This window comes from Natrix helvetica (genome assembly GCF_964273705.1).
Source record: "Natrix helvetica genome assembly, chromosome: 10".
Classification (NCBI taxonomy): domain Eukaryota; kingdom Metazoa; phylum Chordata; class Lepidosauria; order Squamata; family Natricidae; genus Natrix; species Natrix helvetica.
In genome coordinates this window covers 7,881,505-7,908,063 of record NC_138561.1, presented here as the reverse complement: position 1 = coordinate 7,908,063, position 26,559 = coordinate 7,881,505, and the positions used below count along the sequence as shown (strand labels likewise).

General features: G+C 42.8%; 1 protein-coding gene across 1 annotated transcript in view; it reads left to right on the top strand.

The window, feature by feature from the left end:
* The first annotated feature begins 5,590 nt into the window (after nucleotides 1-5,590).
* GAN (gigaxonin) overlaps nucleotides 5,591-26,559 on the top strand; it is a 45,639-nt gene continuing 24,670 nt past the window's right edge. Inside the window, exons 1-7 of the mRNA XM_081963064.1 lie at nucleotides 5,591-5,863; nucleotides 18,706-18,820; nucleotides 20,180-20,530; nucleotides 21,356-21,573; nucleotides 21,974-22,095; nucleotides 23,727-23,839; nucleotides 23,967-24,116. Of these exons, the coding sequence (XP_081819190.1) occupies nucleotides 5,688-5,863; nucleotides 18,706-18,820; nucleotides 20,180-20,530; nucleotides 21,356-21,573; nucleotides 21,974-22,095; nucleotides 23,727-23,839; nucleotides 23,967-24,116 (1,245 nt within the window). The 5' untranslated portion in view covers nucleotides 5,591-5,687. The remainder of the gene's footprint in view (nucleotides 5,864-18,705; nucleotides 18,821-20,179; nucleotides 20,531-21,355; nucleotides 21,574-21,973; nucleotides 22,096-23,726; nucleotides 23,840-23,966; nucleotides 24,117-26,559) is intronic.

The window sequence follows — 26,559 nt, the reverse complement described above, 5'->3', positions numbered from 1 at the left end:
CCCAAGTTTGGACACCTCTGCCCTAAGAGGTCAGGGGTTAGGAGAGGGATGCAGAGGGATGAAAAAAGCCATATGTGGCTCCAGAACCGCGAGTTGCCGACCCCTGCCCTAAGCCAAAGCTATAAACACCTACGGGAGAGGAAGTAGGATTGAAAAAATAAATCTAGAAAAAGAAAAGCAACTATCCCATCTCTCAAAATTGTTCGAGATTTAGCCATCTAGAAGCGGTTTATATTCTGAAAATTAGGCTCGTCTCTCCGGCTTTAGGTTAAACTAATGTTTATTTTCCAACAGGGATCCAAACACTTTCAAAGACAGCTGGCTGGAGAACTCTGGGAATTAAAATCCACACATCTCCAAGTTGCCACGTTTGAAAAAAAAAACACGAGTTGAAGGTCAATGGAATTCTATGCAATATATTGTTTTCAGAGAGCTTCTGAGTTTTAGGAATGGCTTTATTGGAAATGCCACCCGGAGTCAATCTAGAGTTGGAAAGCCTGGCATGTGTTTAATAAAATAAATACATGTATGATGTCAGCTTTGTTTGGGCTTGGAAGGTAAACATGCTTGTACCTTTATGAGAAGCCATTGGCAAACCCAGGCCGTAAACAAGATGTGAAGTTGAAAAATCTTCTGGAGAAAAAGGTTCTGGCCAACTATTATCATATTATTGCCAAGAATAGATTGTGCGCTGGTTTGGCTCGAACTAAAGACCACATGGGAAAATGGGGGCTTCTTCCAGGCGGCAAGGATATTTATTGCAAATAGGGCACTATTCCAATAACTGCCCATCTTTTACAGTGTCCCCTGTAGACAAACAAATAAATATCCCTGCCATCAATGTAGCCCAGCTTTTGGGCTAGAACTATATACATGTATGTTTTTATTAAGGTTTTTCATTTCTTAAAATCAACGTTTTCCCCCTTTCTGCATTTCTGACACGAGTGTTGGAAGAAATATCCATCTAGGTTCAGATCCAAGTGGGGAGAAAGACACTGGAAACATGGAGTCTGCTTGGAAAGGTGGTTTTTAATGGTGGACAGGACCACATGTGCAGCAGCTGCCAAAACAGCCAACACAGTTCTAGGCTGCATCAACAGAGGGATAGAATCAAGATCACGTGAAGTGTTAATACCACTTTACAATGCCTTGGTAAGGCCACACTTGGAATACTGCATTCAGTTCTGGTCGCCACGATGTAAAAAAGATGTGGAGACTCTAGAAAGAGTGCAGAGAAGAGCAACAAAGAGGATTAGGGGACTGGAGGCTAAAACATATAAAGAACGGTTGCAGGAACTAGGTATGTCTAGCTTAAGAGAAAGAAGGACTAGGGGAGACATGATAGCAGTGTTCCAATATCTCAGGCGTTGCCACAAAGAAGAGGGAGTCAAGCTATTCTCCAAGGCACCTGAGGACAGAACAAGAAGCAATGGGTGGAAACTAATCAAGGAGAGAAGCAACTTAGAACTGAGGAGAAACTTCCTGACAGTTAGAACAATTAATCAGTGGAACAGAAGTTGCCTCCAGAAGTTGTGAATGTCCCAACACTGGAAGTCTTTAAGAAGATGTTGGATAGCCATTTGTCTGGAACGGTATAGGGTTTCCTGCCTAGGCAGGGGGTTGGACTAGAAGACCTCCAAGATCCCTTCCAACTCTACTATTGTATTATTGTACATGCCTTGAAGATGTTGGGTGAAGAAGAGAAAAGGGAAGTCCCTGGGTTTTATACCCTCTCTGGGCTTTTGAATTTGAACTTGCATTCTGATTGGTCGTCAGACTCCCATGGGGCCATGCAGGGGCAACTCTGTAGGCTGTGTTTGTTCCCAAGCTTGGTTGAGCCTTGCTGGATGATGTAATCTTCCCAGGTGCCTTGTGGTGAGATCAGTTGCTAGATGGGTAGAGGGCTAATCCTATCATGTCCTGAGGGCCACGTCTTAATCCCACCATCCTGGAGCTGAAGAGGGTAGATCTTTGTTATGTAGAATAGACTGGCTCAGGCCTTAATGGTCCGTTGACAAAGGGAGGGTGGATAAATTTCTGCCTTCCTTTTAGGGGGAAATATTCTGCCCTTTTAATATTTCCTAAAATATTTCATTTTCCCAGGAGAGGGGCGGGTGCTAACTTCCTACACGAGATTGCCAAGAAAATCCCACCGTCCATATAAAATACCAAACTCAACTCAGGGATGGCTTTTTCTTTTTATTACACTTTCTTTTCTTTTTCTTCTTTTAAATAGCCAGTCTTCTTTTGCATTTATTTTAGAACAATTGGTTTACTGTTGACAGTTTTATTTTAAGGACATTCTGTCCGCTCACTTCTAAACCGCTTTTCTTCCCCCAGAAGAAGAGAGCCTTATCAAACTAAAATTATAGAGAATAAAATAGAAAGTTGGAAGAATGGGATACCACTAACCCCAACTAGTTTGGAGGAATCCCATTTTAGAGGGATGGTTAGCAGAAGATCCCAACTCCACCCTGTCTATGCATTGGTTCTTTTTATCCGCTTTATTATTAATGTTTTAACGTTAAGGTCCCAATGCTGTAGTGTTTCTAATCTTTTAATTGTTTTATTATGTTATCATAGCATTATAAACCACCCAGGCTTAGTGAAATGGATGCCATACACATTTAATGAATGAACACAACAAAAGCTTTGCTGGAGGAGATTATCAGAAACCGTAGCCAAGTTTGTTTCATTAAAAAAAAAAATCCATGACCAGCCAATACTTTTCTTAGGGGAAACAAAGTGTGTTTGGAAGAGTGGTGCGGTGGCCAACTAGTGAAGCTCTCCCCTCACAATCAGGAGGCTGTGAGTTTGATCCTAGGTAGAGGCTGATATTTCTCCCTCTGGACACAATGAGAATATGTCTGCTGAATATAACTCTGCAATGGTGACAGGAAGGGCATCTGGCCATCTCAGCTCCATTCAGTTGCCCCGATTCCACTCCTCAAGGGATTATGAGATGATGATAATGAGCAAAGTGTGTTTGGGATCTCTCTATAATTTCATCAAATAAGACAAAAGGGAAAGCAATAAAAGATTGGAAGTTCGTGCTATCCGGAGGAGAACAGATTGGCTTAAATAGATTGGAGCTGACTCAGCTAGGTGTCATTCATCTTTGAGGTTTCATCAAGTAGATGACTGAACACACCAAACAAGACTATTGAAAGGATCTGGAAATCTCCAAACCCAACTAATTTGACCCCAATAAAGAATTGCCCAATTCTGGATATTGGATGCTTCTCAAGAACGCAAATCTGGAAACTTTAGTATCTTATAGGCTGATTATTGTCTGCTGAAATAGTCTGATGCAACTATGCTGCCAAAGACTTTTGTGACACTTAGCGATAACAGGTTTCTGGGCCTGGTGCCCGTTTTCTGGAATGCATGGAGCAATGGGGCTCACTTTGATTTTTGTGGAGATATTTGCGAACATCGGTGCTATCCAAGGCTGCCAGTGTTCTAAATATTAGAATAAATCCGAATGAGGAACATCTCCTGAAAACTCGTCAACGGTTTAATTTGGGTTTATGGTTATGCCGCGGATGGCTCAGGGGCTAAGATGCTGAGCTTGTCAATCAGAAGGTCGGCAGTTCAGCGGTTCAAATCCCTAGCGCCGCGTAACAGAGTGAGCTCCTGTTACTTGTCCAAGCTTCTGCCAACCTAGCAGTTTGAAAGCATGTAAAAATGCAAGTAGAGACAAAAGCACGTTTAAACAAATATAGTTAAATGAGAGTGATGGTATATTGATGGTATAAAGATTTTTGATTTAAAATGTACAATCCAATATGAATGAAGTATAAAGAATGATTGTAGTAACGCATGAAATTTATTTGTAACCAATTGACATGCTTTCTGGAAGATGTAATGAAGAATGTTTTTGTGTGTGTTTTTTGTTTAATTAAAACAATAAAAAATGCAAGTAGAAAAATAGGAACCACCTTTGGCAGGAAGGTAACAGCGTTCCGTGTACCTTCGGCATTGAGTCATGCCAGCCACATGACCACAGAGACGTCTTCAGATAGTGCTGGCTCTTTGGCTTTGAAATGGAGATGAGCATCGCCCCGTAGAGTCGGGAACAACTAGCACATATATGCAAGGGAGACCTTTACCTTTATGGTTGTGACATATTATTTTCTTCCCAGCCTGTGGCCAAAGAGCCTTCCCAGAAGTCCTTGTTGTAAGTTAAGTGGTGGTGTGATGCCCATCTTCCTAGGGAAGGAACTCCTTGAGAAGAATAAAAAGGTAAAGATGTCAGACTCTAGGATTAGGTGTTAGATTGGGTAATGGATAGGCACACACAGGCTTAACGGTAACAACAGCTCTTTATTCAATGCAACAAGTGAGAACAATCCAGTGAAGGTTGAGTCTGACAGCAGCCCTTTTATAGGGAGCTGTCAGACCCTTCAACCAATAGGATTAAACCTCTGTTCCCGCTGAAACAGAGGACCTTGGTGGTAACCACTGTAGTTAGAACAAGTATCTAACATTAAGGTTAGGGTTAGGTGTTCATTTCTTAGACAACAGAGTCAATGTTGTCCGAAGACAATTTCCATGGTCATGTAACCATCATGGTTATGTCCCCAAAGACACACAGAACTCTGTTACCTTCCCATCGAAGTGGTACCTATTTATCTACTCGCATTTTGCTTGCTTCCGAACTTGCTAGGTGGGCAGGAATGGAGATGGGATCTTGAATCCAGGCAGCCAGATCTCCAGCTGACAAGATCAGGGTCTCTGCGTCCCCCTTTGAGAAGAATAACCTTCTCCAAAATTCCACAATTGGGCATTTTAGCCTGAAAAAGCCATATTCTTTGGTGTGATTTATCACACCTGTCTTGCACCCAGAACATCACTTTCTGACGGTGAGAACAATCAACCAATGGAACAGAAGTTGCCTTTGGAAGTTGTGGGTGTGCCATCACTGGAGACTTTCAAAAAGAACCATTTATCTGAAATGGTGTAGGGCAGAGGTGTCCAAACTTGGGAACTTTTAAGACTTGTGGACTTCAACTCCCAGAATTCCCCAGCCAGCTGGCTGGGGAATTCTGGGAGTTGAAGTCCACAAGTCTTAAAGTTCCCAAGTTTGGACACCCCTGGTGTAGGGTCTCCTGCTTGAGCAGGGGGTTGGACTAGAAGACCTCCAAGCTCCCTTCCAACTCTATTGTTCTATGTTTGCACACTGTTGATCTTCCCTAAATTGGCCGTCCTCCAAAAGGAAGTAATCCATAACCCCAGAGACCGTATCTTTGGCTGGGAAGCCTGGGAAGTGTAGTCCCACACATCCGATTGGCTGGGCTGGAAACACACCTGCCCTCTTTCTGAACATGTCCAGAAAGCCAGGCCAGCCTCGCGCCTTTCGCTTCCCGGCTGGGAACGACGGGCATTGTAGTCGGGGAAAGCGGCTGGAACCCGCTTTTATTAAAAATAATAATAATAATTGCAGCACGTGCTAGGCGCGGCGGGAGCCCCGCCCCCGCGAGGGGAGGAGAGTAGCGCCCCACCCCCCCCGGGGGAGGGGGCGGTACCACCCTCGCCGGCCCCGCCTCCGCGTGGGCGCGCCCGTCGCGCGGAGATGAGGTCAGGCGTCGCCGAGGCGGCGCGGCAGGATGGCGGTTCCCGGCCGGCAGTGAAGGCGAGTGGAAGGAGGCGAAGCGCAGCGGGTGGAGAGCAGAGGCGAGGCGGCCATGTCGAGCGCGGCGCCGGGCAGCTCCGTCTCCGACCCGCAGCACGCGGCGCGGCTGCTGCGGGCGCTGAGCTCCTTCCGTCAGGAGGGCCGCTTCTGCGACGCCAACCTGGTGCTGGACGGGCAGGAGATCCCCGTGCAGACCAACATCTTGGCCGCCGCCAGCCCCTACGTGCGGTGAGCGGAGCACCGGGCCCGGCGGGGAGGAGAAGCGGAGCCTCTCGGTTGTTCTAGGGGTGGGGGCATGGGGGGGGGGGAGCTGGCCTGTTTTCCCCAGAAGGCGTCTGGTTCTCTGGGTCCCCGGAGGTCTTTGGGCCTTTGGGCTTTTCCCTTTGGATTGTGTATTGGTGTAGCCCTGTGTGCGCTGGTTAGATGGGTGAGATGGTGGCCCTTTGAGGGCTCCAGGCGACGAGATTTCATTTTAATCTATGCCGATTAGGGTACATTCAGAGTGACAAGGAAGTTATTATTCCATTCCTTCTTCTCTTCTCTTCTTCCTTCTCTTCTTCCTTCTCTTCTCTTCTTCCTTCTCTTCCTTCTCTTTTTTCTGTTCATTCTCTTCCTCTGCTTTTCTTTCTCGTTTTCATTCTCTTCTCTTCATTCCCTTCTCTTCCTCTTCTCTTTTTTCTTATTTTTATTTATTACTTATTTTAAGGGGAGGGCGGCAGCTGGAAGGTGCTCTGAACTGCTGCAGAGCCCCTTCCTTCTCAACTTCTGCCTTTCCTAGATGGGTAGATTGCAACTCCCAGAATTGCCCCGTCCATCTTGATGGAAGTCTTTGCAATAATGCACATATATAGTCCCTAACATGTAAAATAAAGCCTTTTGGACATCTGGGCTGAGGTTGAGAAACGAGACTGTTAAGCCTAGCTCTTATTAGTTTGTCTCTTCTATGCACTGCATCGCCTGGCTTTTCTGTCAGGAGTTGGTGGCAGCTTATCTCCCTTGTTTCCTGCCACAACAACCCTATGAGGGAGGTCGGTTGGGTTTAGAGAGGGACTGGCCTACAGTCTGCCTCTGAGTTTCTAATCTTAGAAGACAGATTTCTAGCAATGTAACCAGCATTGTATTCTGGCTGCCACAGAGTGTGATAAAAGGCTGTTGTTGTTGTTTTTGCTTCATTGCTGTGAAATGGCTTATTATTATTATTGCATATATAATAATGCAAGTATATGCAAGTATGTCAACCAGAAGATGTGAGACATTGAACCAAAAATACAGTAAAATCTGAGTAAGAATATTAATAGGGGAGCAGTAGCATTTGTAGAAGCTAAAAGAATGTGTATAAAATGTTAACACCGGCTCATTCTTTCAATATTGTATTAAATCTAGCTGTTTAGGCCATCTATTGCTCTATCTTCTCAGTTGTAATAAAATAAGCTATTTTAGTTAACGATCATAATTCTGTAATGTGCCTAAATTCTTAATATTCTATTACATCAATGCCTTAGAGCCGTGGTTCTCAACCTGTGGGTCGCGACCCCTTTGGGGGTCAAACGACCCTTTCACAGGGGTCGCCTAAGACCATTGGAAAGCACATATTATAAAATACGGAAAACATAAAATAATTTTATGGTTGGGGGTCACCACAACATGAGGAACTGTATTAAAGGGTCATGGCATTAGGAAGGTGGAGACCCACTGCCTTAGAGGATTAAATGGAAGGCAGTTGATTGATTTATAAGGCGTCTATAGCAGCCTATCTTATACGTTAATCCTTGGTGACTCACCACAAAGTCAATAAACAATGACATAAAAACATATCATACCCTTCCCACCATGGCATTGTGACAACCCATTCTCCATTTCCACTGGCTCATCCTCATCGGGGCATCTTGGTGCAGATGTGACCCAGTGTGCTGAGAGGTTAAGAAAGCTAATTTTTTTATGGTTGATCCCAAATTCAGTTCCCAAGGATCTACCATTCAAGATGAATGTAAATCACCCAGCAGCGTAGTTTGGTCCTTACACCCGGCAGAATGGGTGTAAGAACCAAAACCGCCAACTAGGCTGCCTTGAAAGTGGATTAAATAGGCATGCATTAAGTTAGTAGCAAAGATGATACAAGGGACGGTCATGTGTGTAAACCTTCTGTTTCTTCGTGATAGACTCTTGTAAACCCCTACCTAGCTTGTGATAGCCATAAAGAGATGTTGCAAGGATGCTTGGGGGGGAAAATCAATATTGCTTTTATTATTCAGATTACACACACGCACACATTTTCTATAGGAGCTTGTTTTTATTTAAATTTATTTGGGGTTTGCGGGATGAAAGCTTTCAGTTAAATTTGGCACGGTTTTTAAGGGTGCCAGAAGAGTGGCATCATAATACATTACCGGTAAACAGAGGCCAATCAGATACGTTTGAGAAACTCCCTGACTGACTTGTTGGAAACCAGAAGTAGGGTTAAATGGTCTCACTTCATGTCCTCCCACAGATGCTTCCAGTTGGGTCAGTAAAGGCTCCGGTAGTTAGAGAGACTGCCAGGATTTAGTTTTCCGGTTCAGATAATGTTTTATAACTATTAAAAGGGTTGAGAGATGCACAGTGAAGAAGCATTCAACTCCCTCCTAACACAGTTGGCATGGTCTGGATCTCAACGGAAAAGCAATGGCATTTGGGGAGGGGGATCCTGGAGAGGTCCTCTCTTTGTGACTAATCCAGTTATCCTTTTAGGAACATGGTGAACTCTTGGCTTTTTTTTAACAGGCAGTAGGATTGGAAGATCTATGTTCCTTGTGGTGTATGTTTGTATTCCTGTTTTCCCACGGTGGTTTTAAAAAGTGGTTTTTATCTGCTTCTTGTAGTCTTTGTTGAGTCTATTTTAAATTATTATTTTCCTTTGTTTAAAAAAAGCATTTTGAGCGCTTCAGCAATCGAGGTGGCTAACATATTGATTAAATCAAATAAATACTGATTGCTTCAAAGTGCGGCATTAATGTCAAAATCCAGTGATCAGTTTAGAAGTTAGCCGTTATTGGACCTGGAACGGGATGAGCTCGTGGCCTGCTTTAGCAGGCTATTCAAACATGCTTAGTAAGCATTGGCTGAACTGGCAGCCTTCCAACAGGCCTCGGATTCTTCCTTTTTTAAAAACAAGTTCCTGCCTGTGAGTTTGAAAGAGTTGCATAGCTTCTTGACAATTGTTGACAACATTTTTCCATGAGTTGCCTGCTAGGTGATGTCTGGCTTTGCATGTAACCTTCCCTTGTTGAACTGTATGCCCAACAAGCCAAAATTGCTTGAACGATAAGAAATAACTTTGAAAGTAGGGTGGCTGAATCTGGGCTTTCACAGACTTTTGAACCCAGCAAATAAGGCAATCATTTTTGATGCTGGTGTGTCCTTTATTAAAGGTAAAGGTTCCCCTCACACATATGTGCTAGTCGTTCCTGACTCTAGGGGGCGGTGCTCATCTCCGTTTCTAAACCGAAGAGCCAGCGCTGTCTGAAGACGTCTCCGTGGTCATGTGGCCGGCATGACTAAACGCTGAAGGTGCACAGAGCACTGTTACCTTCCCACCCAAGGTGGTTCCTGTTTTTCTACTTGCATTTTTACATGCTTTCAAACTGCTAGGTTGGCAGAAGCTGGGACAAGTAATGGGAGCTCACTCCGTTACGCGTCTTTATATTACGTTACTTTATATAATGTCTTAAACAGTTCGTCTAAACTAGGAAGGTATCTCTGAGCATGTGCGGTGTCTCCAGGGTCTCCCATTTTTGGACTGTAATGCTGCCCTGTCGCTTCTCATTGAAAAATTAAGCCTATTAATGTATCAGTTCTTCAACCGAGGCATTTACTGAACTCGACGAGAAAGCCTGAAGTATGAAGTCATGTCGCGGGAAAGAAATTGTTTGAAATCAGCTTGAAGTTCATTCTGTATCTTAGCTTCTAACATGAAACTGATAATTGCTCACCTGGCCATCTCTCTAGGACTGTTCATCCAGGTACTTGTCCATGCCTGATTAACATCAAGAAAATGTTTGTGTGCCTTCAAACCACGGGATCAGACTAGCTCCAAGAACAACCAGACGGGAAGTCTCTTCCTGCTTAATTTAAAAGTCAGAGCAATTTGTAGCAAAGGTAAAATTAGGTATGAGCCACCCCATTATGGATTCAGGGGTTTTCTTTTTCTGTTCTTTTGATTTCTTTTTTCTTTTTTACTTCTTGCTTGCCTAGTTAGTTACCAATCCCTCACTCATACTATTTCTTCCTTCTTTTCCTTCGTCCTGCCGTTTCCCACTTTTCTACACCCTTCTCCATCACAAGGAAAGGCAGTGCCGTAGATTAAAAAGTGTAAACAAACCTCTGGCTGCTCTCAGATAGATAATAGGAGATTCCTATTACTGATCTCTTTTCTCTGAATGGTCAAAGCCTCTTAAAAACCGGTCTTTTCCTTGTGCTGTGAACAGGAAAAAAATTGCTGACTTCCTCATTAAGACAGGTAGGAAGAAGTTTAGAATATGCCTCTTGCATTGGCATGGATGGGTGGGGTGGTGGGAAAATTACTGACAAATTCAGGTGTATCATTCATGCAGAAAGAGGCGGAGCCTCTGTTGTTTACCAAGACTTTGGTGGGTAATATTGGTAGTTACAGCTATCAGCTCCTTTGTAAAAATCAAAGAGGCATTTTTCATGGCAAAGAAGAGTTATGAAACTGCTGACTGTCAAGTAATTAAAGAGGCCCTTTCTTGGAGGATTTATGGTTTAAATGCTGGAAAGCATGTTAACACGCTCAGAACAGAGAATGTCAGTAAGCAGCTGAGACAGGAATTTCACAATCGATTACATAAAGATTTCTCAGATATGAAGCTGAAGATGTGCCACATATAATTTCAACGGTGTAGTTCTTCCCTTCCTCTATTCTAAATACATTATATAAATACGCATTTTAAATAAAGCAACAGAGCACTCCTATCAAAAAGATGCCTGGGTATTTAAAGGTCCTTGTTATAGGATGCAATTAGTGTTTTCATAATGTTGTGACACCCTTGGAAAGAGAGCAGTGATTAATTACACTATTTTCTTCCATATGAAGATCTCGTTCTCCACTGTGTAGGATAAGTTTCAAATCAAGGTAACTTGGAATAATAATATGTGACTTTTAAGGTAAAGGTAAAGGTTCCCCTCGCACATATGTGCTAGTCGTTCCCCACTCTTGGGTGTGTGTGCTCATTTCCGTTTCAAAGCCAAAGAGCCAGCGCTGTCCGAAGACGTCTCCGTGGTCATGCGGCCGGCATGACTAAACACTGAAGGCGGACAGAACGCTGTTACCTTCCCACCAAAGGTGGTTCCTATTTTTCTACTTGCATTTTTTACATGCTTTCAAACTGCTAGGTTGGCAGAAGCTGGGACAAATAACTGGCGCTCAACCCCATTATGTGGCACTAGGGATTCAAACCGCCGAACTGCAGACCTTTCTGATTGACAAGCTCAGCATCTTAGCCACTGAGCCACTGCATCCCCTGGCCGTGTGATTTTACAAGCACGGTAATAAATATGTTAAATAGCAGTTGTTTGACAGCTGTCATTTCCCTATCTGGCAATGGCAGTATGTAGATTCCTTTTTTTATTTGTTTACGTGTAAGATATGCTGAGATATGTGCACACACACATACACATACTTACACAAACTGCTGTTTTAAGAGCTCTAAAATGGATTGTCAGCCACAGTTACAATTCAAGTGTTTTTTAACATCTGTTTTCATGTAGTCTTACATGTCTTGTTAACTAGCTGAGCTAGTTTATCATTTTAGCATATAATTTAGGCGAGGGGTGCAATTCAGCCAGTTCTATCTGGTTCGGGTGAAGCGGTAGCGGTGGTGGCAGGGGGAGGCTCCGCCCACCAGCCCAGATGTCGTCATGTTCCGTTTTTGACACTCTGCGCCTGCGCTCACATTTGCGAACCAGCAGCAAAGGTAAATTGTTTTCACCCCTGGTTTAGGCCCATTGGAACATTTCTAAATCCTTGGCACAGGTTGTCTTTAATGGATGGAATGTTTCCAATAATATAAATATCCACATACATTTCATCCATAAAGAGTTTGGAGACAGATGCGAACATATATTTCTATCTGTCCTTGAGGATTAACAGTGGATGTAAAACAATTCAGTTCCTTTCTGCATGGAGATGGGAGCGCGAACTGACTCATGCCAGTTTTTTTTTAAATCAGATGAAAGGTAATTAGAGAAAGAGTGAGAACATAGCTCTGTATTATTATTATTAAGACTGAATCATACTTTCTCCTAAGCTGCTATCTAAGCTATCACTGGGCATATATGTGCTTAGTATCCAAATCTTCAGTCTTGGATGAATAGAGTAGAAATGGTATTATAAGCCATTCCACTATTTCTAATTTTCTTCCCTGCAGTTGCTGTTTACCTTAAAAATTAAAGCAAATAATTGCAGAGCTTTTTTTTAAACTTTGAAACCACTGTAGGTTTGTCGATGGTTAGAATTCCATCTAAAGTCCCCTGTAGCCATGCCCAGATTGCGACCCTTTTTTGCTTCCATCCCCAAAAGAAAACTCTTAGGATTCAAAGCTTAAAACTTAAGAATTCAGGAGGTGACTCATTTTTATTCTTTCCCACCCAACAGTACATTGGGAATATAAAAAAAAATGATATCACTGGGCTTAGAACTCTGCATGTCTCTCCTTGTCTATCAGCAAGGGATAGCTCTGCAAAATACAACAAAACTTTGATGGAAAGGGAGAAGCAAAGCAAAGAAAGATCAAGCTTTAAAATGGGGCCAGTTTAAAAAAAAAAAACAAAGAATGCTAGGAATAATCCCACAGTATATTTCTACGGGAGAGAAAATTGGCAGCAACTCTCCTTGGGCGCTGCTCTTTTTTTCTAGTCACCTGAACCAGAATGCAACTGCAGTTAAGAAGTTTGGAGGAATCTTCAGAAGCTCTTCGTGCTATCCTAGTTGGCTTACTTCGTGTCCTGCAACATGGTTATATATTTACTGTATGGAATATTTGAACACCACCCATGCAACAACAACAAAAATCTACCCTAAGTTTATTTAGATACTACGTTATGGACTTATTTGTTGTGTTTATTTTATTATTTTTTAAAATCCCCCTTTGGTTACTTTGTAAGTAACTCAGGGAAGCAAACATACATAATATGCTTTCCGTCCTCCTGTTTTGCCCGCAATATCAAGCCTATGAAGTGGACTGGCCCAAGATCACCCTGGTCATTATTTAAGGTTCAATAGTCAACTTACATAGATTTTGGAAACCAAGGGAAGAATAGCGTTCTACGTCTGGTTCTGAAAATGGTCTCCCAAGTAAAGCACATTCTCAAAAGTTACCATTTATGCATTGGTCCAAAAAGAGAAATAAGTTATCAAGGAAAGCAAATCAAGCACAGACTTATATTAATCTTCTATATCCATCCATCTATCTAATCGTGTGTGTGTGTTTTCCAGCATAACTCTGGAATGCCTTGAGCAATTTCAATCAAACTTGGTACACAGATGACTTACCCTCTGGAGAACAATATTGTGGGGTTAAGACACCCCTAAAACTCCTCAGGGTCTGTTCTGTTAAGATACAGCCTGTTGTGTCTTAAAATGCCTTCTACTGTACTGCTGTAAAATGGCTTCTACTGTGCAGCCCAGTGGAGTTGCCATGGTAACTCCATGCTCCACAGTACTTCATATGGGGGCTCCTGGTAAGGGGGAAATCCAACATTAGAAATTACATTTGGTCCAGACATCCCCCCCCCCAATAAATAAATACAACACCGGGTTATCGGCTAGTTGTATATACAAGAGCCAGTGTTATGTAGTAGTTAAGGTGCCAGACCAAATGCAAAGAGACCCATGTTCTAGTCCTCCCCAAGCCCACAAACTGGCTGGGTGACTTTGAGCTAAATGCTTAACTCTCAGCTGTAGCCTGGAAAGTTGGAAAAACATCTATCTACCAACATCTGTCTCTGGACCAGTAGGATAGATTGTAGGGCATAACTTTCAATAAGGAGGCCTTCACCTAGCAACTGGATCTGTTTGGGCTGTTTACACATATAATATTATAGAAATGCAATATGTCTGATCAGAAATGGGGAGAGCATAGCCAGCTATCTTGTGTTGCTACTTCACCTCCTGTTCAGCTGCTATCAGGGATTTTACATCTCAATTTTTTTGCCCTCCAAATGAACTTTGAAGTTCACACAGAAGTTACTTTCAAACAGATGATTTTCTCGTTTTGAAGAGGACTGGGCCAGTTTTCAGAGCAACATTGACCTACTTGTGCACTTAGGGGAGAATATATGAGTGGGTAGGGGAATAGAGATAGTTCATGAAGTTTAAGTATAAATATTGTAGTAGCTCCTTCTGTAAATGGAAGGATAGAGTCCCTTGGTGTTTTTTTTTTACACATAGTGTTTGTTTTTGTTTTAAGTGGCTCTTGTGTAGAGCACCTGAAAAGAAAACATACAAGCATAACTCTCAAGAAAATTGGCAGTGGGAACAGGGTGTGGTTAAAGCTTATAACTTTTAATTTGTGTGGCCAAAGAGTTAAAGCATGACATGCAGAAAAATAATAAACCCCTGTTTGTTTGTTTGTTTGTTTGTTTGTTTGTTTGTTTTGGGGGGGGACAGGAACTGATCTTAGGGTTGTGTATTTTTTTCATTGTCTCAACTCTGTAACATAAAGCCCCCTAAAGTGCATTTTAATGAAATCGAATTAGAAGACCAAGGGGATAACACTACAGCTATAGAATGAAAACACACCACATTAAAGTCGCCTTACATATTACATAATTAAGCAAGACTTAATTAGGGTGAACCCGGGGAAATCATTCTGGCAGCCCACACACATTTTCATGCAGGATTTAAGCCAGGAAGAAGTAGAATGATTTAGCTGTGTTTTGGCACTGTTGCTGCTGTTTTGGATCAGTAGCTGTAGGTGAGATTTAGGAAGTAATGAAATCTATATGGTTGCTTCCACAGGGCCAAGAGGCTATATGCGCCTCTTGAAACATTGATTCACCCCAGACACATCTCAAGGGAATTATAAAAAGCTGGAAAAATGCATAAGCAGGGAGGAGCATAGGCTCCTAGTTCTCCCTGCAGCCCTTTTCCCATTTGAGGATCTTGGCTTTGATGTTGGTTCCCTTCCAGCAAGGGGGGGGGGGGAGAGGAAACAAATAAGGAAAAAGCATCTTCCTTCTTATCTGCATAATGAGTAACTTAGGGGCAGAGAAACTCTTTCCATTACGTTTTATGTCTTGAATTTAATAAAATGAATGGCAGACTGAAACTTCTCCTGTAAGACCTGAAGTCTGTTTGTGTGTGTGTCTGTGTTTGTGTGGCCACACACACACACACACACACACACACACACACTCCATATCAGCAGTGATCCCTGACTTTGACTACAGGGAAAGGATTGGAATAAGGCCGTGATGGCGAACCGTGCTAGAGGTGGCCTGCAGAGCCCTCTCTGGGCACGTGTCCCATTGGCAGCTGCTTTTCCTGCACGCCAACCAGCTGGTCTTCGCGAGTGCCGGAGTGCTGGAAAACGACTTGAGAACAGCCCCCCAAAATGGCCTGAAAAACCATTTTTTCGCCCGTCTTTGGGGACCCTGAAAATGGCTCCCCAAAACGCCCCAAAAAGCAGCCACGCACGTGCCGGCCATCTGGTCTTTCGATTTTCTGCTGCTTCGGCGCGGACACATTCACGCTTGGGCGCTCGGTGCCGAAAAGGTTCTCCACCACTAAAATAAGGAGTTCGCTAAAAAATATATATTCCCCTTTTTTTTCCTGCTACCTTTAACCAAAGCTTAATGCTGACTCAGAGTCCTGAAAAACATGTCCTGAGCTACATTTGCTGTGAAGTTTCCGTAGATTAAACTCTCTGTGTTTTATGCTTCTCAGTGAATCTGCTATAGATTCATCTACCTGTGCTCACAAGTAGATAAGTAAAAAGTACACAAAGAGATAAATTGTCTAAACAAACCTTTTAGCAGCTTACAGCTCTGTATATATAATCAAATCACCAAATAGTTAACGGGCTGACACACGGATATAATAATGTCAGACGTTGAAAGGGGGCCTTTTCTGATGGTGAGCAAGCCTTTAAATTCCATTAAATTGAGGTCACCGTATACATTTATGAGTCTCCCTCTGCATCCTGCATAACTGATGCTCAGTGGTATTTGGTGCTTTGGAGCTTACTGCATATTTCATGCATGTAAATATATATCTCAAAACAAGTCCTGGAAAAATAACTATGGTAATCTGCATTTTATTTCTAATAACTTCTCACCGAGGATTCACTTTTTAGTTGACAGTTGAGAATTAACATCTCCCATCCTCTCTCTCGGAATAATCCTTTGCCAGTATATATATATTATCTCCTCCTAAGTTTGCTATTTGGAAAAGCCTATGAGTTTCTTACCTGGTGAGTTGAGCAACTCATCAGTAAACTTTCTCACCTACATTTTAAAGCCTGGATCTAAAGAGCCTCTTGATGCGGGTGAAGGAGGAGAATGCAAACGTTGGCTTGAAACTCAACATTAAGAAAACCAAGATCACGGCATCTGGCCCTCTCAATTCCTGGCAATTCCTCACTTCCTGTCCTGGTAGTGACAGATTTTATATTCCTGGGCTCCAAGATCACTGCTGATGGGGACTGCACCCAAGAAATTAGAAAGACTCCTGCTCCTGGGGAGGAAAGCTATGGCAAATCTAGAAGCATACTAAAAAGCAGAGACATCACCCTGCCAACAAAAGTGTGTATAGTCAAGGCTGTGGTTTTCCCAGTTGCAATGCATGGCTGTGAAAGTAGGACCATAAGGAAGGCTGAGGGCCAAAGAATGGGGGCCTTTGAACTCTGGTGATGGAGAAGACTCCTGCGAGCCTTTTGGACTGCAAGACGATCAAACCGGTCAGTCTTAGAGGAGATCAACCCTTACTGCTCTTTAGAAGGCCAGATCCTGAAGAGGAAACTCAAAGACTTTGGCCACCTGATGAGAAGGAAGGACTCACTGGAGAAGAGCCTCATGCTGGGAACGACTGAGGGCAAAAGAAGAAGGGAATGACAGAGAATAGCGTCACTGAAGCAGTCGGCCTGCGCTTAAATGGACTCCAATGGATGGTAGAGGACAGGAAGGCCTGGAGGAACGTTGTCCATGGGGTTGCGATGGGTTGGATACGACTTTGCAACTAATAACAACAAAAAATCTTTTAAAAAAAAAAAGCTCAACAGCAAGTTAAGTCTGTTTCTGTCCTAAACAATAAGAACATTTATTTTTACTGCCATTCTTGCTTCACTTGCTGGCTTTCCCTTATCTATTCTGAAGGAAAGAGTATGTTTCAAATTGGAAGTCCCAAAGGAGGCAACAGGACTTTCTTTTTTCTTTTTCTTTTGAAGAGGTTTCACTTCTCATCCAAAAAGCATCTTCAGCTCTGACCGGATAGTGGGGAATGGAAGGGAATGAAAAATCCTGTCAGAGCTGAAGAAGCTTCTTGGATGAGAAGTGAAACCTCTTCAAAAAAAAAAAAAAAAAAAGCCCACAAGACAGTCCAGTTTGCCTCCTGAAAAAAGCACCTTTGGGACAACCATGACCTGGATGGCTGAGAATCTCTACAGACTTTCTAATTGGAAGTTTCTTGATCCTGTGTGCAAGTTAGAATTTTAAAAGTGGAAAATTACATGCAGGCTGAGCCAGAAAGCTGAACCCAGAAAAGACGAGTCTGTAAAATAAAATACTCATAAGACGCGCTGTGTAAACACATCCTTTGTAATCTTGCACACAAAAGTTGTTCCTGGTTGCGTGTGCGTGCATGTATGTGGCAAAGAGAACAATTCTGCTCCCAACAGGAAAGATTATTTGTACCTGCTCAGTCATTTGGGCTTGAAGCAGGGGTGTCAAACTTGATTTCATTGAGGGCCACATCAGGGTTGTGTTTGACCTGGGGGGGGGCAGTTCGACATCACTTGTGTCGAGGGCACCTGTGGTGACCCGAGCGTCTGTTAGCGAAAATGGCCTCCCGAGTTCCGTTTTCAGTTGCAATGGCCTCCTGGAACCCTCTGCCAGTGAAAACCGAGTCCTTATGAGCTCCATTTTTGCTGGCAGAGGCACTGTGTGCCGGTCCTTTGCTGTTTCCTGGGCAGCCCCGCGGGCCAGATCTAAGCACCCCGCGGGCCGGGTTTGGCCCCCGGGCCTTGGGTTTGACACCCCTGCTTTGAAGGAGAGTTTCCCACATGCTGACATCTTTTGCAAAGCATCCTTTTAATGACGGCCACAGCGAAGTTGTGTCAAGATCTCATTGACAAGACAGAACATACAGCATGGCCTTTTGACCAGTTCTTAACAGAGACATGGCTATGATAATAACCTTGTCTAATTTAAATGGCAGCTAGCAAGATAAGGCCCAGTGTCCGAGGTTTCATATGAATCTAGCTGTCAAATAAAATAATTCAAGTTTTGCTTGCTTGCTTGTATTGTTTCTGTCGTTTGTAATACTTACAATAGCTTCCACTATTCCTGTGATTCTGACAGATTGTGAGTCCCTGAAGTTTAAAGATTGATATGGGGTGTTTCTTTAATTATTTGGCTTAATTGGACATTTCATGCAATAACTGATGAAATATTAAAGCTTGCTTCACATTGAATAATGTTGTCTGAGCCTTGTTTCGCAGTATTAGACTTACTTATATTCGTTGCATGTGGAGAAATGTATCATTACATAATTTGGAATTATTCTGTACAAATGCTCAGATATCCATATGCACCTGACAAATGTAAAATCTACCTGGCATTTAAGAAATGAAATGAAAAAGGATAATTTTATCATTAAGTGGAATACTAAATGCCACAAACCTGTACTGGACATCTAAATAATTATTGTCACGAAGCGTTAATATTTATTAACTAAGAATTTTCTACTTGCATCTTGGAATTTTTGAGAACAATCATAGAAGAGGATATTATGTGCGATTTTTCTGAGACGTTTGCCCTATTCGTGTTGCTTTTTTAAAACTAAAGTCTGTCGTTTACAGAACAAAACTCAACTACAACTCTCCCAAGGATGATGGATCTGTGTATAAAATTGAACTTGAAGGGATATCTGTGGATACCATGAAAGAGATTCTGGACTACATCTTCAGTGGTCAGGTATGGGTTGCTAATCCTAATCCTCCATATATCTACAGGAATATACTGTGTGCATGTATGTGTATCCAGTCGCAATTCTGACCATGTCCGCTCAAAAGTAAGTCTAGAGATGTAAGTTAAATCTCTTAGGAAATCAATCAATCAATCTATCTATCTATCTTATCTATCTATCATCTGTCTGTCTGTCTATCTATCTTATCTATCTATCATCTGTCTGTCTGTCTATCTATCTATCTATCTATCTATCTATCTATCTATCTATCCATCCATCCATTATCTATCTATCTATTATCTATCTATCTATCTATCTATCTATCTATCTATCTATCTATCTATCTATCTATCTATCTATCTATCTATCTATCTATCTATCTATCTATCTATCTATCTATCTGGCTGGCCGGCCAGCCAGCCAGCCAGCCAGCCAGCCAGCCAGCCAGCCAGCCAGCCAGCCATTATCTATCTATCCATCCATCCATCCATCCATCCATCCATCCATCCATCCATCATCTATCTATCTATCTATCTATCTATCTATCTATCTATCATCTATCTATCTATCTATCTATCTATCTATCTATCTATCTATCTATCTATCTATCTTATCTATCTATCATCAAGATGGCTGTGTGTGTGTGTGTACGTTCCAGCATAACTCTGGAACGCCTTGAGTAATTTCAACCAAACTTGGTACACAGGTGATTTATTAATTTACTGTGAATTCTTCTCATTCACATCCAACAAAGTCTTTCAAGGGAGGATTTACAGTCACAGACCTTAGCTGGCTGTCAGGCCGATATCTGCAAAACCTGGCAAGGAGTCTTGGAGCGTCACAAACCAATTAAGCGAACTAACTGTCTCCTGCAAACTCCACTTCCCTTTCGTTCCTCTTTTATTCCCTCTGGGAGGGGCCATTCATCATCCACCTGTGGCCTTACTCCCAAGTCGACCCCTGTTCTTTAGCTGTTCACTTCATCTGGCAACTCTGCGCATGCGCACACTGGGAACAGGCTCCAGCTCTTCGTCTGCCTCACTGATGTCTGACTCTGAAAGCAGCTGAGAACTGGCATTCGGCTCTGCCCCCCTTCTGCCTCCGACATAGAGCCCTTGTCAGAGCCTTCCCCAGACTCCAGGACTGGCCCATGTTCCTCCCCAACCTCCTCACTGTATGAATCTGCTGTCAGCTCTGTTGGCTGCTGGCGGGCCACAACACTATTTTTCTAGCACTCCACTTTTACTTGTTTATTCATCTAAATGTAAACCAGGAAAAATTAACTAGGTGCTAATGTAGGAAGCTATTTGAAGTCTGGCTCAAGCCTTGATCATAACCGGCTGTACTTTCTCTGCCTTGAACCCTAGATTAACCTAAGCGAAGACACTATCCAGGATGTGGTACAAGCTGCTGACCTGTTGCTGCTTACAGACCTGAAAAAGCTCTGTTGTGAGTTTCTGGAGGGTTGTATTGCTGCTGAGAACTGTATTGGCATTCGGGACTTTGCCCTACACTATTGTCTGCTCCACGTACACTACTTGGCCTCGGAGTATCTGGAAACACACTTCCGGGATGTCAGCAGCACAGAAGAATTCCTAGAACTCAATCCTCAAAGGCTAAAAGAAGTGCTGTCTTTGGAGAAGTTAAACGTTGGGGATGAAAAACATATTTTTGAAGCAGTCATTCGGTGGATTTCCCATGATCCTGAATTGAGAAAGGTAACAGAGTTCAAAGTTCACCTTTAAGATGTTTGGATAAAACACAGCAGTATCTGCTCATGTTGGTTTATTTGGATGCTTCTAATGTAGGCTGTTTGGCTCCCTGCCTTGGAACATAGTCATTACCAGTTTAATGTTTGGATTGGATTGGATTTATTCAACATCATATCCTCCATTTTGACAGAATTGGAGCATTTATTGCCACCCATGTGTATTATTCAACTTGTAAATAGATTGTAGTATTTCTTGTCATTGTTTTTTTCTTTTCTTCACTTGTTCTCTGATTTGGACAAGACCGCTGCTTTGGTCTACAATTGCTAAAACCTGGTGCAGAATTTCCTGCCCTTTTGAGATGGTTCTGACCACCATCCATCTCCTGCAAATATAGTCTTTACCCTGCCACTGTTTTCCCCCTCCGAAGTTGCCTCTCTTACTGCGAAAGTCTATTAAACAGGAAATTTTAAGCACAGGTTTGTCTGTAAAACTCATGGAGTTAGGTGTCCCTCAGCCCAACAGTTGGCCAAATTGCTCCTGAGGCACATCTACCACCTGCATGGAGTGACACGGAGAATTATCTCAGACAGAGAGGTCCAGTTCATGGCTAATTTCTGGAGGGAGTCCCTGCGGTCCATTGGGTTGTTCCAGGGCCTTTGCTCAGCCTTTCACCCGGGCACCAATGGGGGTGAAGAGAGACTGAACGCCATGTAGAGCAGTACCTGAGGTGCTGTGAGAACTTATCAGGAGTCCTCTAGAGCAGGACAGGGATGCTTTGCGAGTTGACGTTAGGATCGTTTTGTGATTTCCGTTATCTTTGCCGCTCTCCAGGTTCATATGAAGGATGTTATGTCAGCTGTGTGGGTCGCTGGATTGGACTCTACCTACCTGCGTGAACAAATGATGAATGAGCCATTGGTTCGGGAGATTGTCAAAGAATGCAACAACATTCCACTCACCCCACCCCAGCAAGAAGAGGTGATGCTGGCTTCTTTTAAACCCCGAGGATACTCAGAGTGCATCGTGACGGTCGGGGGTGAAGAAAGAGTGTAAGTCATTCAGGAAAGCGGCTGTGGATCTCATTGGCACGAGAAGGAGTCAAAAAGATGAATAGAATAGAATAGAATAGGATAGGATAGGATAGAATAGAATTCTTTATTGGCCAAGTGTGAATGGACACACAAGGAATTTTTCTTTGGTTGATTTATCACAACTTTCTTCTATTGTCTTTCTCAGTACTGATTCGTTTCTGTGGCATATTGGAGGCCAAATCTTTCTGAAATATTTAAGAGAGAGAGAGAGAGAGAGAGAGAGAGATGATAGATAGATAGATAGATAGATAGATAGATAGATAGATGATAGATAGATAGATCTGAGCACTTTTAAAAGCATTTCCCAATGAATTGTCTTATACCAACAAGTTAATTTCTGCTTTTTCTTTCTGTTCAGGTCCAGGAAGCCCTCAGCCGCAGTGCGATGCATGTGCCCTTTGTACGATCGTCACAGACAATTGTGGATAGAGCTGGCTCCTATGAGTACAGCCAGGATAAACCACAGTGTACTTTCTGCAGGTAGGAAATATAGAGTAGAATTCTTTATTGGCCAAGTGTGATTGGACACACAAGGCATTTTGTCTTTGGTGCCTATGCTCTCAGTGTACATAAAAAGACAAGATACATTTGTCATGAAACATAAGGTACAACACTTAATGATAGTCATAGGGTACAAATAAGCAATCAAATCATACTAGGAAACAATCAATATAAATCGTTAGGATTACAAGCAACAAAGTTACAGTCATAAGTGGGAGGAGATGGGTGATAGGAAGAATGAGAAGATTAATAGTAGTGTACACTTAGTAAATAATTTGACAGTGTTGGAATTATTTGTTTAGCAGAGTGATGGCGTTTGGGAAAAAAACTGTTCTTGTGTCTAGTTATTTTGGTGTGCAATGCTCTATAGCGTCGTTTTGAAGGTAGAGTTAAAATAATTGATGTCCAGGATGCGAGGGGTCTGTAGATATTTTCACGGCCCTCTTTTTGACTCATGCAGTATACAGGTCCTCAATGGAAGGCAGGGTGGCAGCCATTGTTTTTTCTGCAGTTCTAATTATCCGTTGAAGTCCGTGTCTGTCTTGTTGAGTTGCAGAGCCAAACCAGACAGTTATGGAGGTGTAGATGACATACTCAATAATTCCTCTGTAGAATATGCTTCCCTCCTTCCCTTGAATAAAAGAGGATACAAATCTTTTGCATATTTACAAAATCAAATTATATTTTAGGTGCTGTCGATCAGATCCTGGGCAAGTATTAACCTCTGAATTATTATCCATGGAGAGTCTTAGTCATCCAAGGTCCCTTCCATTGTTGGTGTTAGTTGTGAGGTCATGTCCGACCCATCACAACCCGATGGACAACGTTCCTCCAGGCCTTCCTGTCCTCTGCCATCCTCCGAAGTCCATTTAAGCTCACACCGACTGCTTCGGTGACTACATCCAGCCACCTCATTCTCTGTTGTCCCATTTTTCTTTTGCCCTCCATCGTTCCCAGCATGAGGCTCTTCTCCAGTCTTTCCATCTCCTTTGGTGGCCTCTTCAGGATCGGGCCTTCTAAAGAGCAGTCAGGGTTGATCTCCTCTAGGACTGACCGGTTGGATCGCCTTGCAGTCCAAGGGACTCGCAGGAGTCTCCTCCAGCACCAGAGTTCAAAGGCCTCCATTCTTTGGCGCTCAACCTTTCTTATGGTCCAACCTTCCCAGCCATCCATTGCAACGGGGAAAACCATAGCCTTGACTATAGGCACTTTTGTTGGGCAGGGTGATGTCTCTGCTTTTTAGTATGCTCTCTAGATTTGCCATAGCTTTCCTCCCCAGGAGCAAACGTCTTTTAATTTCTTGGCTGCAGCCCCCATCTGCGGTGATCTTGGAACCCAGGAAAATAAAATCTGTCTCTCCTTCCATTTCTTCCCCATCTATTTGCCAGGAATTGAGAGGCCCGGATGCCATGATTTTAGCTTTCTTAAGGTCCCTTCCAACTCTCTTATTAAAACCTGAAGATGTAGTACTTTTAATAGTTTCTGTGATTTAACTCCAACTCTTCTTTCTCTCACCAGTTGTGGATCGTTCTTATAAAATGCATATGCTAAGCTCGATATGCACATTGTGACCTGTGTTTTGAAATATATCTTTATGTCCTGTTTCTCAGAGGGATTCCTGTTTGTCCTGGGAGGTCAAGATGAAAACAAAGCAACGCTAAATTCGGGAGAAAAGTATGATCCGGATGCAAATACGTGGAGCCCTTTGCCACCAATGACTGAGGTAGCTTTCAGTTTGTGTGAATGGTTCTTTAGTCACTTATGCACTCCATAGCTTGCATTGCAACCTATCAGAATTTGCAGAAGTGTCCGATTTAAGAGTTCGTTCTTACATCTCACGTTTCCCATAGGCACGGCACAATTTTGGTCTGGTTGAGATTGATGGGGTGCTGTACGTTTTGGGAGGCGAGGATGGAGAACAGGTGCTCACTTCCATGGAGTCCTACGACATTTACAATAGAACGTGGACAAAGCAACCAGACTTAACCATGATTAGGAAGGTAAGAGGCAAGCTAAAGGAAATAAAAGCAAGTTGGTCACGGAGTGGCTGTGGCTTCCGGCCTCCCGGTTCAACCAGGTGTTTCCATCTCTGGCCATCGGGGGCGTCCAACTAGCCCCCATGGAACAGGTGCGCAATTTGGGCGTCCTCCTGGATGCCCGGCTGTCCATGGATAACCATGTAACAGCCGTGGCAAGGGGGGCGTTCCATCAGGTCCGCCTGATGCGCCAATTGCGCCCCTTATTGGACCGGGATGCCCTACGCACAGTCACCCATGCGCTAGTGACGTCTCGCCTGGATTACTGCAATGCTCTCTACATGGGGCTTCCCTTGAGATGCACTCGGAGACTACAGTTGGTCCAGAACGCGGCCGCGCGGGTGATTATGGGGAGGACTAGGTACTCCCCTGTAACACCTCTCCTGCGCGAGCTGCACTGGCTTCCTGTGGTCTACCGAGTGCGTTTCAAGGTTTTGATTATGATCTTTAAAGCGCTTCATGGCACAGGGCCTAGTTATATGCAGGATCGCATCCTGCCCCACACATCCCTACGACCAATTCGCTCACACAGAGAGGGACTTCTCCGGGTGCCGTCCGCCAAACAGTGCCGGGGGGCGACACCCAGGAGCAGAGCCTTCTCTGTGGTGGGCCCAGCCCTGTGGAATGACCTCCCCCGTGACATCAGGATTACTTCCGATCTCCGCTCCTTCCGTGTACAGCTGAAGACCCACCTCTTTCAATTATCTGGCCTGGCTCAATCGTAATTATTCTTATTCCTCCTAACTGTTTTTAAATTGTATTTTAAACGTTAAATCTTAATTTTATATCGGGTTTTTACAATTGGGGTATTTTAATGCGGGTCTTTTAACTGTCTTATGATGTAAATTGTTTACCTCCTCCGAGTCCGTGTTTGTGTATCTGTATGTATGTTCTGTATGTACGCCTATGTGTTTTATATATTTTCTGTGTTTTACATGCCCCATTGTACGCCGCCCCGAGTCCTACTTGGAAAGGGAGCGGCTAATAAATTCAAACTTATTATTATTATTATTATTATTATTATTATTATTATTATTATTTCTTTCTGAAACTATTGCAGTGTATCTCTTTTTCCCCCCCGCTCCTTTTCTCTATGTGATAGGATTTTTTTAAAATAAAAGTTTCTTACCAATCTATACATATAAAAATGGCTGTGTGTGTATGTGTTTTCCAGCATAACTCTGGAACGCCTTGAGCAATTTCAACCAAACTTGGAACACAGATGACTTACTCTTTGGAAACAAATATTGTGGGGGTAAGACACCCCCTAACACCCCTTTGGTGTGTGTGTGTGTTCTGTTAAGATACAGCCTGTTGTGCCTTCAAATGGCTTCTACTGTACTGCTGTAAAATGGCTTATACTGTACAACACAGAGGAATTGCCATGGTAACGGCTTCACAGTACTCCACACAAGGGGGCTCCCTCTGGTAAAGGGGAAAAACCCAACATTAGAAATTACATTTGGTCCGGACAGTTTCCCCCTATAAATAAATTCCTAGGCAACGCCCGATTATCAGCTAGTTATAGTTACAAAACAATAAGTTCTGCTTTCAAGCATCTATTTTTTTTAAAAAAGATGCACTTGAATTAAGAGGTTTTCAATCTCTTTGGGGCTTATTGCCAAATTTAACTTAAAGAGATGGTGATGTACTAATTGCCATTACACAGATTGAAAACAAAACGAAGCAATTGTTTCTGCAAGAATTACAGTATCTACTAAACTAGAGACAAGAAGGGGGATAAAGGTAAGCAAGGAAAGAAAGGAAGGAAGGAAGAAAGAAAGAAGAAAGAAAGAAAGAAGAAAGGAAGGAAGAAGAAAGAAAGAGAAAGAAAGAAAAAGAAAGAAAGAAAGAAGGAAGGAAGAAAGAGAAAGAAAGAAAGAAGAAGAAAGAAAGAAAGAAAAATTAAGTACCGATTGAGGAACTTATAACTCGGTTATAAAGTTTCCCAGAGTTGTGAGTTTTCTAGGTGTCCAGATTTTTAAAATATAAATATCATCATCATCATCATCATCATCATCATCATCATCATCATCATCATCATCAACTATATACAAATAGACATATACGTGATAGTATCAATCATTATTGAAACGTATACAGTCTTCCATTATGATATCAATCATATAACCATCAAAACATTTATTAATGTTTTTCTTTCAGATTCTCAATTCTTGAAAGGGCAGTTCTCATTCACTTGTCTCAGAAATGTCCCAGATCTTTCCCTGACTTGATACTGTAGAATTGGGCATACTGGCATCATGTAATGGACTCAGAATAACTAGTAACTTTTCTTAGCAATGCTTTCAGCTAGCTAGCTGGTTGTGTGTCTGTGAGTCAAGTCAGTGTTGATTCTTGGCAACTGCCTGGACTGGTCCCTGCAGTTTTCTTGGCCAGGTTGCAAGAG